General features: G+C 40.8%; 1 protein-coding gene across 1 annotated transcript in view; it reads right to left on the reverse strand.

Annotated features, from left to right (window-relative positions):
* Positions 1 to 83: 83 nt before the first annotated feature.
* tmc3 (transmembrane channel like 3) overlaps positions 84 to 12,407 on the reverse strand; it is a 52,784-nt gene continuing 40,460 nt past the window's right edge. The window contains exons 17-22 of the mRNA XM_030413638.1: positions 10,052 to 10,162; positions 6,775 to 6,900; positions 6,586 to 6,664; positions 6,063 to 6,105; positions 5,693 to 5,966; positions 84 to 1,373 (exon numbers count right to left, since the gene is read on the reverse strand). Coding sequence (XP_030269498.1) covers positions 377 to 1,373; positions 5,693 to 5,966; positions 6,063 to 6,105; positions 6,586 to 6,664; positions 6,775 to 6,900; positions 10,052 to 10,162 — 1,630 coding nt within the window. The 3' untranslated portion in view covers positions 84 to 376. The remainder of the gene's footprint in view (positions 1,374 to 5,692; positions 5,967 to 6,062; positions 6,106 to 6,585; positions 6,665 to 6,774; positions 6,901 to 10,051; positions 10,163 to 12,407) is intronic.

A 12,407-nucleotide genomic window follows, 5' to 3' on the forward strand; every position in this document is an offset into this window, starting at 1 on the left:
GCAAAGCATGCTGGGAATTGTAGTGGTCATTTCATTCCAGATGGAACGCTGTTATTCAGTGCACAGGCCATGAAGGATCAACGTGTGATGCAACTATTTTATTGTGGTTGCAGGAGAAGCAGGTGATTATGTGAGCTGCACATTGATGTTCCATTAACATTATCACTGTAATGTGGTTTTATTGTTTCACACATTGCTACAATAGGACATTTAATCAGCCAACACTGCTGTTTTAAAATGACACAAGGCCACATACATAGGAGAAAGAGATCACATTTATAATGAGCTGTGCTATCAATGTACTAATACCCAGTAGCATAATATGTTTATCTATGATCATTTGAGTAACATTTGAACAGAATACATAGTAAAGCTGTCAAACATTGGAGGAAACCAGATCATTTGACTCTGTAACATTTAGATCAAAGCAGGTTTTGGACCTCTTTTTGGGCAGCTTTCCTTGCCTGGCATCAGACTTGAGGTAGCGCTCCTTGTTGTGGATGACCTGAATGTACTGGTCAGTGCTGCTGTTCTGCTGGTCACTGCTCGAGGCCAGGGAGGCTGAGTCAGACTCAGTCAGAGGGGTCTCCAGTTTTGGTCTCGTCTTGGGCTTCACGTAAGACTCCATGTGTCTGACCCTGGCCGGTGACTGATAGTGTCTACCTGGAGAAGGGATATGACGCCTGGTTCGCACAAGAAGAGGGTCTGCTTTGGCCTGGAACCGGGAATGTGACTCCAAATCTTCCCAATCCATTTCTCCTTCACAATCCTCCTCTTCATCCTCTTCTGGTGCTCCATGTCTTCCTCGAGCAGTGCGGCCATCTTTAGCCATGGACACGTGGCTCTCCACACGCTCACCAATGTAGAAGTGTGCTGGCTGGTGGAGGTCAGAGAGCGAACGAGGCCGATGTGCCTTCCCCAAGGACATCCTTCTCCTGCATTTTCCCTCTCCCTCCTCCTCCTCTTCCTCTTCACTCAGATGCTGCTGTGAAGGGTGGGACCGGTGAGGATGCGGTTGGTGATGAGTTGTGCGGGGTGTGTAGCGTTTGATGTTGCGTGGGTACAGCTCCAGGATCTCTGCAGACTCCTCCATGAGATAATGCCGTGGGATCCGTGTAGCTGAGCGCAGCAGCTTCTTCCTGGGCTCGTGCTCGTTGACAATCACATAGCGGGTGGTATGACCGCGTCGCCCTCCATAACTCTGTGCAGTGATGATCCCTGCAGCTTCAACAGGATGTAAGGAGCGTATGGTCTTCCTGCACAGGGGGTCAGAGTGGATGTTGTCAGAATAGCGAGCTGGGTGATTGTATGCCATGTGGTGGTAGGACTTGGACCTGCAGGCACCACTAGGTCCACCAAGAAATGGTGGAGGCCTGTTATGAGAAAGGACAACACATAAGAATCAGCCTGTATCATCATTATGTAATATTATTGTTGGCATGTTATCACTGCATAATGCTGTTTAAAAGCATGAAACTGCACAGCATTGCTGCGTAACGATTTTTTTCTTTTAACAAAGTTAAAAAGAGAATGGTGTTCACTCTCATGGATATTGGAACAGGGCTCAATGACTGTTAAATTCTGAAATGAATGCAACCAATGACTGCATGGAAAATTGAAACACACCAAAAATACTAAATGATGTATGATTTGTATGTTGTTCAGCCATGATGTAATGTTTACTCAAATTTGTACAAAAACCGCCTTAAACAAGATAAAGTTAGCAGGTTTGAAATCAACCTTTCATGCCAGAAGAGCTCCCATGATTTGCAAGTATTTAGTGCTTCTTGTCAGGATGGAAAAAAAACTGAGAACTCCCCAATGAAACCCAGGTTAATGATATATATACAGTATATATCATGATAGCTGTAGCTCAGGAGGTAGAGTGGGTTGTCTAGTAATTGGAAGGTCGCTGGTACAAATCCCGGCACCTCCTAGCTGCATGTTGAAGTGTCCTTGAGCAAGATACTGAACCACAAATTGCTCCTGATGAGCATCTGGCACCTTCAGCTATTTGTCATCAGTGTGTATGAGTGAATCTGACAAGTGCTGTAAAGCAGCTTTGAGTGGTCAGTAGACTGGGAAAGTGCTACAGAGATCGGAGTCCATATAAAGGAAGTACAAATTACAGCTGAGGGATTGTTCTTTTTTTATATCCAAAAGTACACTTTCAAATTGCAGGTGCCACAAACTAATTAAAACTTGGATTAATAAGCTGTCAGAGTTAATAAGTTAATAACGTTTAGGGGGCCATAGTTAGAGCTGTTGTGAGTGGGTGTAGTCACAAAAGTTCAATAATGTTAATACAAATTTACTGTTGGTGTATGTATTATTCACACTTGGTCAAACAAGGTTAACTTAACAGCGACCTACAGCATACAGTGTATACAGACATATTACATACATGTAATACACAGTGTTGGGGAGACTTAAACTACATGTTGTTCAACTACATTGATTAGCTACAATTTGCTGTAACTTGCTGGTAGTTAAACTACATTAATATTTTGTGCTGCGTCAAGTATTTCAACTTCTTTTTGGGAATGTTTTTTGGAGTTTAACTACTCAATTTACAAACTACAATTTTTTTCATAAAAAAAGACCTATATAATATAAATTTCATCTTATTTCACAGAGTGGGCGGGTCGTGGTGCCAAGGAAGGCAGTGCTCATATGGCACAAACACGTCATGGACACCGCCTTAATGGCTCTACAAGTGAAATCAGCCTGGTGTTATCAAACACAAGCATGAGAATAAACGCTACTACTTCCAGTCGTGGAGAAACTGGTACAGCTGTCTCTTCGTAAGTCACTAATTTATATTGTTTTTAAATTATGATCTTTTATTGTTTATTGTGAGTTTGTATGAGTATGTATGCTTCACTATCCCCTCATATCTATATTTCTGTAAATCTTGATCCCTCTCTCTGTCTGTTACTAATTATCTTGTGTGTCCTGCCCTCTTCCAGGTCACCATGGTGGACAGGAGGTCGTCTGGCTCGGGCTCCACTTGGTGATGCCTCGTCCTGCTCGGTCGTCTCCTGGATCCACACACCTTACATAACTTGTATCAGACTTTCTGTTAATGTAACTTGTAAACTGTGATTTGTTGCTCTTTTCTATACATGCGACATCTATTGCATGTCTGTCCGTCCTGGAAGAGGGATCCCTCCTCTGTGGCTCTTCCTGAGGTTTCTTCCATTGTTTTTTTTTACCCTGTTAAAAGGTTTTTCCATCTACATGTGAAGTTTTTCCTCACTCGAATCGAGGGTCTAAGGACAGAGGATGTTGTTCACTGTACAGATTGTAAAGCCCACTGAGGCAATGTGACTGTGATTTTGGGCTATATAAATAAAATTGATTTGATTTGATTTGATTTCATATAATTTATTTTACGCAATGTCTTGTCTTCTTTCTGGACAGTAACTGTTTCAGAGACAGTTTCACTGATGTATTTATTGTGTATGTTTCTGTTATAAGTGCATTATTATCTAAGTTCATAAAGTCATTAAAAGTTGATAAGAAATATATCTAAAAGGTACTTAAACATATCTGTTTAAGAATATATTGCAGAGTGTGACAATACTGCAGTTTAGTTGAGTAGCATTTTGAGAAATGTGATGTCATATGGTGAGGTCACTTCAGTGGCATTATGGGTCAGAACCGCATGGCTGTGGATGAAGAACAAGCCACTCCAGAGTGAAGTATTCTACATGTTGTCCAAGAGGCGCACACAGTCATTTTATTTATATGTTTAATGGCTATTTGTAATGTTGTTAACTTACCTTTGTATGGACATCAATGATTATTTTAAGTTATTTATTTTACCTTAGCAAATGTTGGCTATGCTGATGTGTTTCCGAGTGTTTAATGGACACTGGCTTGAGCGACTGTGGCAGTGAGTGGAATTTGTATGTGATTTGTGGAACTTTTGTGTCTTTGATTTTGTTGTACTTTTCATGGTGTCTGGGTGTCTGCTGAAATACAGAGAGAGAGAGCAAATAAACCTTGAAAAGACATCTGTATGAATTGTGGCCATTAATTAATTGGACCGGTGTAGCTACATGGACCATGAGTGCAATAAAGTTTGGAATTTAATTAAATTGAAAGATTGAATCCGAAATGAAGAGTCAGCAGCGAAGTCCGATCCAGATAATATACCTGGCCATGTGGTAAAAACATGTGATGATCAGCTAGCTGATGTTATTACCACCATTTCCATGTTATCTCACTCTCACAGGAGACTGTTGCCTCCTGCCTCAAGACAGCTGTCATCATTCCTGTACCTAAAAAGTCAGCTGTGTCTAGTCTTAATGACTACCACCCTGTGGCTGTCACCCCCAGCATGTGGAAGTGCTTCGAGAAACTGGTTCTCCAGCACATCATGACAACATTCCTGCCAGTCTGGACCCTCACCAGTACGCTGTCAGAACCAACAGATCCACAGAGAATGTCATATCTACTGCCCTCCACTCTGTCCTCACACACCTGGAGAATAAGAACAGCTACATCAGGATGCTGTTTGCTGATTTCAGATCAGCGTTCAGCACAATCTCACCATGAAGTTGATTTGAAAACTTAACACTCTGGACTTGAGTTCAACACTCTGCAACTGGATATTGGACTTTCTCACAAGCAGACCCCACAGAGTTCTGATTGGCAGTCAGAATTGTGTTCAGCACTGGAGCCCCCCAGGGCTGTGTGCTCAGCCCCCTCCTGTTCACACTGTACACTGAATAACCATCATTGAGAACATATCTTGGGCATCCCTCAAAAGCACAGAAGAGGCTCTACCTTCTGTGGAAACTTAGGAAGGCTAAATTCTAGAGCCTGGAACTTGGTCAACTTTTACAGAGGAACAATAGAAAGCATCCTGACTGGAAACATCACAAACTGGAATGTTTCATCCCAGTGCAGGACAGGAAGGCTCTACAATTGGTGATTCAAACAACCAGAACATGACTGGTACCATCTACAGAGCACCAGTGACATCAGTGAAGTGAGCAGTCTGCACTGAGCCTAAATATACTAAAAAACAACACCCACCCAGCCACAGTCATTCCCAGGCTACACTCATTTTCTAGAACAGATTTGGAACAAAAAGACTCAAACATAGTTAAATAATTTAAATCCTCTTGTTAAAAGTTAAAATAAAGTTACCTTGCAATCTATACACTGTTAGTTTACTGCTTTTGTAATAATAGTCTATTTTTTAGTTTATGAAAGTATTAAGTATTCAGTAGGTGTAAGATTAGTAAAATTTGAGTATACAACACACTTGTTTTCTTCTTTTCTATTCAGATTTTTTGTGGCAGCTAAAAGAGGAACAGCAGTTATTATTTAATTTACAATCCATTTTAACAAACAAATGTGTAGAAAAAACTGTTGTATGTATATGTATATGTGAATAAAATCCTTGTTGTTGAATAATGTTTGGACCATGAATTCTGTCCTGGAGTTACACTAGTGGAAAATTGTAACGATTATAATTACAATTGCAAATTTGTTAGGAACAATAATAACTGGATCCTTCGTTCAACTCTAGCACATAAGTGAATACAAACTAAAAACATGCTTACTTTACTCATAAAAATGCATAATAGGGCTTTCCCATGGCCTGCATGGGCAATAAGAGGTCACCTATGTCTAAAGTCAACCTGATTGTCTAAACCAATATATCAGTGTGTGAGACCTGTTAGGTACGTGCTCCTGCCTGTGTTTGGGCAGAATGGTCACTGTTGGGCTCCTGATAGATCCAGCAACACTTCCTCTATTCAAGTCTGCTCTGGACGCTGACTGGGTGATGGTGCGGATGCTGTTTCCACGGCGATTAGGAGACTGAAAGTTTGTGACACTGCCGTTCTGTCGGGGCGATGGAGTGTGGATGGGGGTCTCCTGGCTTGTGATGTCACTCTCCTGCTGATCTGGCTTCTTGTCTGCTGCAGCCTCTGGAGCCTGCAGTCTAGCTACGGTTGGGTTAAATGTCACTCAGTGAGGGTCATGACACACAACACTACCAGAAATAATGACACAAAGGAGAGCTGAAAAAACACCAGAGATACCTGCAGCCATTTGTAAGACTTTCTTCTTGTCATCAGTGCGCTCCTGAGGAAATTTAAAGAAAACCCCACTTTAGACACACTTAGTCCATTGGATATCTTTGACTCTAATGTTTAGTTTAGAGCAGCATCTACGGGTGGTTTCATCATAAATAATTTGAAATACATATTTTGTTATTTAAGTAACTAGTTCTGAGTTGTTGGGATTATAAAAATGTAATTCTAATAATGGTGTATAACAAAATTTACTTGATTTGACCTGAGAAGTTAATTCTTTGAATGTAAAATGTCCACACCCAAATTTAGGGCACATTTACCAATGACCCAATTCAATTATCCCTCTCTCTCTATATATATACTGTATATGTATATGTACATATTTTTCCGTGTGTGTGTGTGTGTGCATGTGTTCTATGTATGAAAATCATGTATATATATTTTAAATAAGCCCTGCACACTATACATAAAATACATACAACATAAATATTGCTTGATACATTCTGATAATGAGTCATGAGAGACTCACAGTCTGGAGCTGCATCCTCAGCTGGTTGTTAGTGAATTTGAGTGACCTGGCAATGGCCTGAAGATAATATATCAGCATGCTGAAACACACAGGAGCAAAAGTCAAGATGGCTTATTAATATGTAGATATGTTTTTGTGTGTGTGTGTGTGTGTGTGTGTGTGTGTGTGTGTGTGTGTGTGCAATCTTACAACAGTAACAGCAGTGCTGGCAGCACTACCACAGGGCTGGTAACATAACTCATCACTTTGCTGAACCACAGTGGGAAATCACTGGCCACTGTCTCAGAGATGATGTCATAAATCTTCTCTTGGCCACTGAAAGACAAATGTTAACATTTACAAACAACATAAACACAACCACACCTTAGGTGCCGGCAGAAGACTTTCTGAATGTGGTGACTGCCAACAAACAGAGCCATGTCTGGCAACAACGTTGGCTTCTGTTTCCAGGGCATCCTGTCACCTGCAGCCACATCAAATACATTTAACCTGCATTCACATTCAAGCTGAGTGATAACTAAAGGCTGGTATGCAGTGACTGAGGTGAGAGATGCCCTCTCAAATCATGCTCCAGCTCTCATCAAAATAATATTCTCTGTGTAACAATTTATTTTGCTTGCATTCCACATTTCCTATACCGTCCATTGCTCACCTTACTTTAAATCCTTTGTTTAGCTGTCTCCTGTTATAATTGAAATGTTGTCAGTTGTATTGAAGCAGCAAATTTAACATTTCAAGGTTTAAAGGTCCCATATTATACTGTTTTTCATCAATTTCACACAGCTGTCAGAGGTTCAACAACTCTGTATTCGATATGTATTGCCCCAAACACATCCATGGTCCTGAACTCCAGTTGTCTAAAAGTCGCTCTGCTGAGCTCTGTTCACAGCAGTCTGTTTCTGTGCCTGCACCTTTAAATGCTAATGAGCTCCGTCTGTCAACGCCTACTTGGGGAGCCTTGCCTGCTATGTCACTCTCAGGGAGAGGAAGCCCCTCATGCTAACGGTAGCATGCGCTAATGTTTACGGTGGATGTAACACTGTGGCTCGCGGAGATTTTTTCGTTCAACCGAACCAGTTTGACCCAGAATCGGACCCAGAAGGAGAGGCTCCTGAAGAAGTACAGACTCTGCGGCTGCAGCAGGACGTTTCAGAATGGTTAGAGTGTCTAAATAATGTTAGTTTGTTTGTATGTGTTATTACAGTTACTAACGTTACCATGTAGCTAATGGCTAACAGCTAGCGAAAGCTGTGTTTGTCTCCAACACAGTCTCCAAACTGTTATACACTGTTCACATCGTCTCTGTCTCCAGTCTGCACATGTTTCCAGACTTTCTACTGTGACAACAAAGCTCCATCATAATATTATTAACATTAAACTCGCTTCAAACTCCATTGCATAGCAGACCGAAGTGGAGCTAACTAGTTAGCCAATTTCCAGCTAACTTCACCATACTCGTCGGCAACTAACGTTACTATCAAACCGCGGCGACACTTATCGCTGGCTCGGGTGCAGTTGCTGGGTCTGGTATGGTTGAGACTGATCCTTTTACGAGGGTCAGTGTCGAGGCAAAGCCAGCTTTGTACCGACCCTCGTTACTGAAGCAGTGGGTGGGCTGCAGAGACCATGCAGGACTCGCTTGTTTTCCTCATTCTGGGAGTTGGCAGGCTCAGGGAGGACCAGTTTATATATGCAGAGAGCAGAGAAAACTTGTTTTTTATGATATGGGACCTTTAAGTTTCAGTCTTTCCCTGTTACACCAAAGACAAACAACTACAATGAAAGTTTTTTGTATGGTGGAGCATGAAGGATGAATTGAGGAGTCTCACAGTGTGGGGAGTGAAGCTGCTCTGTAGTCTGGTGTTACAGCAGCAGGTACTTCTGTACCTGTTGTCAGATGGCAGCAGGGTGAACACATTGTGGCTGGGTGGGTGTTGTCTTTTAGTATCTTTGGGCTCTGTGCAGACATCTCACTTCACTGATGTCACTCAGTGCGTTTACATGCACAGTTTAGTCAGATTACAGCCATAGTTCGACTCTGCTACTCAATCAGACAACTGCAATTATCCGAGTATACATGCCAGTGAGAAAATTGGATTATTGGCCGGAGCATGTCATACCCCAGTACGCTAGGTGGCGCTGTACCCATTTCAACTAGTGGTAACAGGGCCACCTCCGGCTGACCTCTTTACGTCACCAGCTGCCTCGGCATTCAAGAAAGATGGCGTACGAAGAGCGAGACGAAGCTACATCTTTGTACACTTCGTATATGGTGTACATGATAATTACACAAACTAGATGCACAATGGCGCTCTTTCTTGCGGTGATTTCGGAGGAAAGACGCCGCCGCCGCCGTCCGTCTACTTCCGGCTCACGGCCCCGGCGAAAAATCTCGCGCCTGCGCGGAACGCAAAATCCGATCCGATGCGCTGGAACGTATACATGCAGGAGTAATGCGACTATCAATCGAATAATCTGGGTGCTTTAATTCGAAATCCGATCCAGTCCGATTTTAGTCAGACTAAGGTGTATACATGCATCTTAGAAATCCCATCATATTCAGACTAACCCAGTAATTCGGTTTTCTTGAGTCTCATGTAAATGCACTGACTGGTGCTATGTAGATGGTACCAGTGATGTTCTGGTGGTTTTAATCATCTATAGAGCCTTCCTGTCCTGGGCCGGGATGAACCATGCTGATTTGTAATGTTTCCAGTCAGGATGCTTTACTCTGTACTCGGCTCCAGAATTGAAATTTAAAGGAAGTAGAGCCTTTACTGTATGAATGCTAAGCTGAAGTCAACAATGGCTAAAGGTTTCCAGCTAACACTGCCATGTTGATCAATGTGCAGTATCCCAATAAAAAAGTATGAAAAATAAAATGTAATAAAGTAAAAATGATGAATCTATCTTATCTTATCTAATCATATATATATATATATATATATATAGTATATATATATATACATATAGTAGTGTATATATATACATATATATATACATATATATATATATATATATATATATTTATATATATATATAAAAACCTGGATAAAACCTGGCAAAAATCTGGCAGCCACACTAAGACAGGACCTCTGAGATGTTGTGTACTGCCCTGAGTCTGTGCGAAACTAGGCTCAACAAAACCTGTTTGGAAGTGATGTATTAAGAGGAACTGATAGAATGAGTGTGTTTATATTACACATGGCTTTGCCCACCTTTAGTGGGTAAGTTACACCTGCCCTCCTGAGATTTTATATAATGTACTCTGTATCCTGAACAAATGTGGAATAAAGTTGAGAAGTGGGTGGGTATTTCTGAAACATGTCTGTTAAGCTTCTTTTGTCATTGCAGTAAATATATATGTATTAGACAGAGTTGGCACTGATATCACTCTGATTGGGGTGCTCAACAAACATCTTTCAATACTATTATTATTATCATCTTTATTACTTTGATACTGTACCTGAACGGTCCACAGTGCTGTGATGGTCTGTACCTCACTATGGCAAAGATGGTGGGCAGCATACACAGAAAGAGCATGAAAAGCAGCATAGCCAAGTAGAAATTGTTTGATCTAAGAAGGAAAAGACAACATGGAAGTGATGAAATGTACAATCTTCACATGTCTGTCATTTTCACAGATATACTCATCAATTCAGCAAAATGCAGCAGAAATTACAATCCATGTGGAAGATGTTGTTAACAGAAGGATATCTGCTCTCATCTAAAGATTCTATTTTGTGATGAAAGGCTAAAAACATGTCTAACAGCAGAACCTGGAATGGACATAAGTTACATGGGTATCACACTGCCGAAGGCCCATTTCGATCCATTGAAGTATTCCAGTGAAGTAGGTTTGATGGTAAACAAAGAGATAGTGAATAAAAGAACAAAACAATCCTACTGAATAGTTCTTTTACACACTATTTCTCAAAGCTATTGCATTCTCTTCATTAGGTGAAGACCCAACAAGATATTGGGCCTCATTCATGAACCGTTCTCACGAACAAATTTGTTCTTAAGTCCCACTTACGAAGATTTTACGAAGATTGTGGCATTCATGAATTTTTTCTTATCTAAGATTTTTTCTTAGGCAAGAACAAATCCTACGAACACTCAGGGGTACTCTTATGCACATTTCAGTGCTGAAATGTTGGCTTGGTTGTGTTTTCTTCTCTTGTGTAGTTCAATAAAATGCAATATTACAGTGATAATTCTGTCATATTTATTCATTTCATATTTTTGGTAATTTACAAAGAATTTCAATTCTAAAATAAATTAAATGTGCCAATGATTTAAGATAAATCAAGTAAATTGGAAACATGCCATCAATTAGTAACCCCCCCACCCTATTTATACGTGGCATTTCTCCATCCAAGGCCCGCAAAACAATGGCGTATATATTGCTCCTGCGGCTTTCATCAATGTAAGAACACAGCTGCAAACAATTCTGAGGCTTACGAACAAGTTGGTGAATCTGACGTGGGGTTTTCTTAAGGAACCTCTTAAGAACAACTTAAGAAAGAATCTAAGAAGATTCTTAAGAAGATATTGGTGAATGAGGCCAATTGTTCCTAATAACATCCTGATGACAAACGGATAGAACATTTGTACTGAGCAGAGCTGAAATCATAATTAGGTACCTAACCTCAGCTTTACATGACTTTTACAACAACTGCAGCAAAAATGCAGAAGAAACAGCTTGGAATTAGTGTTATTTAACCCCTATGAGCAGAACATCATGTATTATCCAGTATTAATTGAAGTGGCGCGCAGCTGACAAGTGCTGCTTGAGCAGACACAGATCAACCACTTTTAAACCCAAAGCAGCTGTGCTCACGGTAACTGTGCAGCTCTGAGCTCTGGTAGTGACAACAGCACTGTCAAGAGAGCATCAGCTGAGGCAAGGATGGAAACTGAACATTTAACAACTTCTACAAAACTTCATTATTTCATTGATAAAAAAATAAAATCTGTAAAATCTTACATCATGGCATGAAATTTCAGCAGCGGTGCAAAGTCTAATGGATAAAAGACAGGACTGCACTTGTTTACACACACGATGCACACCTTAATAATTGTATTTCAATAACGTATCAAGTGACTTTGTGAAATGCTGGGTCAGTGGTAGTCATGATTTGTGATTTGTTGTGTTTCATCCTCCTTTCCAACTTTTATGCTAAGCTACACTCACCACATCCTGCTTAACACCCAAATGTTAAGCAGTTTGAGAATAACACATTTTCACTATACGTGATGAACATTTTCTGAATTAGCTGGTGAGTCCACAAAGTCATGTTGCTTCAAGTTCCCACTCCACAAGTGCACCAAAAATACCCCTTTTTCCAGCAGCTTGGCATGTTAGGATGTATTTCTGTGTAATCAGGGCCGTGGCTTCTTTTTTCAAATCTTATCGTCATGGCCTTTGAATGCCATACTGAACTGTTAACTATCTGATGTCTTAATACAGTGCAATACTGCCCCCTGTGGATGCATAGATGAATGCAGACTTAACTCAGATTTAGTTAAAGGAGAACTTCGGTCAATTTCAACATGCAGCTTTATCGCTCAAGCTACCCTTGACTAGCCAGCACTAAAAAAACGCGAACACTTTTGGTCCACCTCTTACAGCGCTCCTTGAACGGAGAGTTAGCATTGACAGCTAACAGCATGGGGTCAGAACTTTACACTGTGTTTTAAGCGTCTTAACATGCTCCAAATCTCATCCCAAAAGGTATGCAACATCAGCAGACACCTTACAACACAGCACTGTAGCGTTTATGACTCACAATGAATAAAAAAGTGGTTAAAACAGTGTG

This window comes from Sparus aurata, chromosome 4, assembly GCF_900880675.1.
Source record: "Sparus aurata chromosome 4, fSpaAur1.1, whole genome shotgun sequence".
In the NCBI taxonomy this organism is placed as follows: domain Eukaryota; kingdom Metazoa; phylum Chordata; class Actinopteri; order Spariformes; family Sparidae; genus Sparus; species Sparus aurata.